This window comes from Solanum pennellii, chromosome 4 (genome assembly GCF_001406875.1).
Source record: "Solanum pennellii chromosome 4, SPENNV200".
Classification (NCBI taxonomy): domain Eukaryota; kingdom Viridiplantae; phylum Streptophyta; class Magnoliopsida; order Solanales; family Solanaceae; genus Solanum; species Solanum pennellii.
In genome coordinates this window covers 67,213,150-67,218,657 of record NC_028640.1, presented here as the reverse complement: position 1 = coordinate 67,218,657, position 5,508 = coordinate 67,213,150, and the positions used below count along the sequence as shown (strand labels likewise).

Below are 5,508 nucleotides of genomic sequence, written 5' to 3'. Positions count from 1 at the left end.
ACATAGTATAACTTAATACATTATTTTATAAAAGAATAAAATGTAAGTTATACCTTAATCAATCGGCCCCGTAATAAACCTTTGTTTTTCTCAAATTTGTGCAACATAACTATAATTTAATCTTGAGGAAACAAATATTTCCCCTTATTGATCTCAAAACTCAAATTATATACTATACTATCTTTTATTCAACTAATCTAAATAATTCACGTTCATTAAAAAGATGAGACAATATTAACTGAAATATATTTAATCAAAACATCACTAATAATAAGTGAGGAAATATATTACAAGATTAAAAATATATACCTTAAAATAAGTTAAAAATCAAAAGTAGACCTCCCTTATTTTTTATTTTTAATGTAATAGTGATTCTTTTTTATTTAAAATTATTTTTTTAAATCAATCGAAACAGACTTTTAATTTTTTTACTACTCGCTCTATAACTTTAATTCCACTCTTTGCAAATTAGTTGAGTTGGCTATGTTTCATTGTGAAAAAAAAAACACAGGTGATCCTATGTGTTAAAAATACATTCTACACGGCAATGTCCTGTACATATTATGTGATGTAGAATATGTGTGTGTATTTATTCAACTTTTACACAAGTTTAAGTGCAACAACCCGAATCCAAAGATCATATGGCGTATTCTTCCATCATTTTCATTTTGTATCGCTAGTCACAATCACCAAGCAAAGCCACCCTTTAGGGGCTTAGGCCTTCACCAATCCAACATTAATACCTCTAGCAGATTTGTAGTTCCAGGATCCCTAGCATTTGCTCTTCTTTACCATCCGAAATGACCTAGAACTAGACTCACTCTGTGAAAATCCTCAACTCAGCTTATCCCAATCCAGTATCACATTTTTCACCCATCTGTCTGACTAGTCATGTTACCTGGCTTGATGGTAGCAACTAGAGTACAATCCACATACAATGGCTCTTTCACACACACAACTTATATCACGTCTTAATCAAGAACCAACTTCTTCACCCATGATCGCTCTACCATGCTCAGGTGAAAAGCCTGATGTGTCTGAAGCAACTTTGTCAGAACCTCAATCTATTGTTTGATTAATAGCTTTCCTTTCTTCACTGGTCACGATCAGCTTCTGCCCGGATGGATACCTATTGCAGGTGAAAAAAGAAGATTAAGCTAGTAAGACAGCTTGGTTTTCATCTGTGATGTGACCACAAACTTACTGAGTAGGTACAAGCTAATGATATTCCAATCAAATTTTCTAAATTTCTAGTTGTAAAATTGTTCTTAGAAAGATATCATACCAGCCTCACTAAGAAAAAAGAAAAAAAATAATACTAATGGTAAGTGTTTAGCAAAACGTAGCTGTTGAAAACAATAACTTTCTCATGGGTGTCTTGGACATGGTATAAGATATCTAAGTTACTCCCCTAGACTTCAAAACAGATTACCTGTTTTAGCTCTGAGATTAAGAAAAGGAGTACAAATGCAATTTTTGAAGTAAATCAAATATTTCAGTAATGTGGCAGCAAGATGATGTCTAATAATACTTAAGATGCTTTCTCAAACATCATTTTTGAAGAATTCTTGCACACTGAATTGAATTTTGTAAGGTAAAATAAATCTATTATGAGAAATGGACATGTAATGGAAAAAAAATACTATTGTTATCCCTCTTTTTGTCGATGAGTGCATAATTATTTTTCCATTTGTAATAGTATTACTAATGTAGGAGATGTTAATTAGTATTTTACTGCTATGACCTATTACTCAGTGCAACTTGACCTAGGTCATCTTGATCCAAGCAAAATTTGGAAGGGTTGAGTCATGATCCATTTACTGACTTAATCAATTTAACCCGACAGAGTTTGACCCAGCCTACCTATATGTGATTCGACAGTCCCAGAACTCGAGATCCCTTTGGAATATCATCTGACCCTTGAATTGTGAAATGGCACATTACAAGATGTGCATTTCAAACCATAAGCAGGATAATGCATGTGAAAGTGTGTGTTGGCTTCAAGAACCAGCTATTCTAATCATTTCAGGAAAACCATTCAGGTAAAGGTGAAACCAGTAGCCGAGCAAATTAAATTAGTTCATTTGAAAAAACGTGATTTCATAAATAAGCATGTATTAAATGCCGTAGGTACAATATTATATGCATCAAAAAGAAGCAAATACATTTTCCCACCGAAATTACCCTGAAGCTTTAAAGAAAGAGGCTTTAAGAAGATCCAGACTGTACTGGAGAAAAAGTGAATACACGAGAGAAGAAAAATAGAAGAAGAAGGTTTTAACTTGTATAATGCAAGGGGAGGACACTTATACACCTAAACCAAATTACTAACACTTCTACCCATCTCTTCTATTATTATAGTGAACAATCATATTAGAGGAGTTCCATACTTCAAGAGTGTTACTAGGAATGCATCTCATGCTACACAATTCATATACAAATGCCAAAGCCCAGAAAAGTCTTTAAAACTTTCAATTTTTCTTCATTAATTTTTTGGGCATGCAGTATGCAAATGGGCTAGACAAAAAGAGTGCTGTAGCATGCATACCAGGAGAAGGAAGATCTGCTCCCTATTTATCTGTTAGAGACCAATCAAGTTATGACTGAGTGCAGCCACTTCATTGTAGAAAATGTCAAAGCCACCACAAATGATCATCTTTTATAACACAAGGAGTTATGTAGCGGCCACCTAAACATCAACTTCTTTGCGTTACAGTTCAAAAAATTGGTGTGCTCGAATTATGTATGTATTCATAAGTTCAAGCACTTTCGGGAGATCTACTTCTCTGCAGTATTTGGCTCTGGTAAAATATTTTGTGTCAGAGCAATATTCAGCAATTTGGCACACTAAAAAAGTTCCAAAGTCCACAAGCAGGCTTGTGTCCACATATTATAGTGACAGTTGCTTTAGCCAACCTTGTAACAAATTAGCTTGTCCGAAACTTTGAAACAGCACGGAATAAAAAATTTCAGTCCTTCAGAAAATTAAGATGTCTGACAGCCCATTTTCCTAACCTTGTGTTATTGTATTCTTTGGAAGAGTCAAAAACTCTTGCTAACATAGGGGCTGTGGGTTGAAATGGCATCTTCTCAACAAAATCTTCAAGCTCATCAAAGAATCCATGCAGACCATATAGCTTTATCATGGATTCGTAATGCTCCAATTGTGGTATAATAAAATAATCTTGACTCAGTGAATTGAAATACTGTCTACCCATTTTCACACAACCCTGAGAAATACATGCAAGCAGTACAGCTTGGAAGGTTGTACTATCTGGCTTCACTCCATCCTCCTTCATCAACTCAAACAATTTTAATATTGCTTCACTTTTTTTGTTATAATAACATCCAAGCATCAGAGAATTCCAGAGAACAACATCTTTCACAGAAGTCCCAATGAAAACATTCAGTGCATACTCAAGTAAACGACATTTGGAATACATATCAACCAAAGCTCCTCTGATAACGATGTCCAAATCATAACCATTTCTAATCAAAAACCCATGGATTTGTTTACCTTGTTCACAAGCAAAAATATTTGCACAAACTGCCAAGAGAGTAGCGAAAGTGAATTTACTAGGTGTCACCTCTTGTTGCATTTCCCAGAAAATTACTAAAGCTTCTTCACTCATCTTATGACGAGCATAGCTACTCAACAAAGCATTCCAAGAAACCATATCTCGGAAATAACTCATTTCGTAAAACCATGCTCTAGCCTTTCTCAAGTTCCCACATTTCCCATACATATCAAGAAGCGCATTAGCAACACTCAAGTCGGAGTAGAAACCGTGCCTATACATGTATCCATGAACCTGCTTCCCCAATTCAAGATCTGAGAGCCCTGCAGAAACATTCAGGATCAAACTTACAGTCACACGATCAGTGTCCCTCATATTATTGCACATTAAATTGATTAACTCCATTGCTTCATCCCATTGTGAATTATGTGCATATCCTGCTAGCATTGCATTCCATGAAACTACACTGCGTTCAGGCATCCTATCAAAAATCTCCCTTGCTAGCCTGGTTTTCCCGCTCATGGCATATCCTGACACCATAGAAGTCCAATGAATCAAGTTTTTAGTGGATAACAGGTCAAAAATTGTTCGAGCACACACTAAATCCCCACATTTGGCATACACATCAATTAGAGAGCACGAGACCACCTCGTCCTCTTCAAAATTAATCTTGATAATTAATCCATGAATTTGAATTCCTTCACGAAATCCTCTAAAACTAGAACAAGCAACTAGAGCATTTGAGACTGTAAATGTCAGCGGCCTCGCATTAAGACAAATCATTTTGAAAAACAGAAAAACAGTCTCTTTTCCATTACCCATCTCAAGATACCTCCTAACAATCACATTCCAAGTAACAGCATTTGGCCTCTCAATTTGATCAAACATTCTCCGTGCATCCCCCATTCTCCTACACTTCCCATACACATCCACAAGCGAACTCCCTAAAATCACATTACCACCAAAACCATATTTCAAAACAAGGGCATGCACCTGTCTAGAAAGCCAAAGCGCCAAGGTAGAAGCACAGGAAGCAAGAACACCCGCAAAAGTAACCTCAGCAGCAAAAACCCCAGACTTATGCATATCAGAAAACAGACCCAACGCCTTCCCAGCATACCCATTTTGTGAATAAGCAGTAACCATAGCATTCCAAGACCCACCATCTCTTTTAGGCATTTCATCAAACAGCTCTCTTGCATCAACCAAACACCCGCATTTACCATAAGCTTCAATAGCTCGATTAAGCAAGAATACAGGTGGGGTTGGTGCAAAACTAACCAAATGCGACTCGACTTTACGGACTTCAACAATGGCCTTGTTTGATGCACAGATTCTGAAGAGATGAGCATAGAGAGCAAAATGGACAGGAACTGGAGCTGAGAACAAAACAGAGACAGCTTTTCCAAGTCGACCCAAACGAAGATGGTTGATTATTGTGGTGGTTAAGGCTTTCGCTTGTGAAGATGTTGCCCCTTTGGAGCTGCAAGGGGTGGTGGGTTCGCCATTGATGATATGGTTCAAGACCGAAGCTGCGTTTATACCCATGCAAGTTGCATGGAAGATCGAATTCTTGATGCAAACTGTAATTGGATCTCATCAAACTAACAAGCAAATGAAACAAATAACAGTGAATTGCTTGGATGATAAATTCATTATTAAAGTTAAATATTTTTGAATTGTATTTTTCATTTAAATAGAACAATGCTATCAGTTTGTGTCCCTTCCTCAAACTGCTTAAAAGCTGGTTTTTGACTTATTTAGCTGTTTGGCAATACTCAAAATAATTTATTTTAAGTACACTTTCAAAAGTACTTTTTTAAAGCTGCTTTTATTAAGCCCATCCAAACGGGCCCTTAATTATGCAATAATTTTTTTAATCTTATGTACAAAAATATGAACTTTTGTTTGTAGAGTAATAATATTGGATTGTTTTCATTGAATAATAATGCTTTGAATATTATCAATTATTTGTTTCTCTCTAATAAAA

General features: G+C 35.8%; 1 protein-coding gene across 1 annotated transcript; it reads right to left on the bottom strand.

Moving 5' to 3' along the window:
- Positions 1–518: 518 nt before the first annotated feature.
- Positions 519–5,174, bottom strand: LOC107016231 (pentatricopeptide repeat-containing protein At3g26540). Its single transcript, XM_015216723.2, has 2 exons — positions 2,549–5,174; positions 519–1,129 (listed from the first exon to the last, which is right to left on the bottom strand). The coding sequence occupies exon 1, from the start codon at positions 5,064–5,066 to the stop codon at positions 2,970–2,972; it is 2,097 nt and encodes a 698-aa protein (XP_015072209.1). The 5' UTR covers positions 5,067–5,174; the 3' UTR covers positions 519–1,129; positions 2,549–2,969.
- Positions 5,175–5,508: the final 334 nt, after the last annotated feature.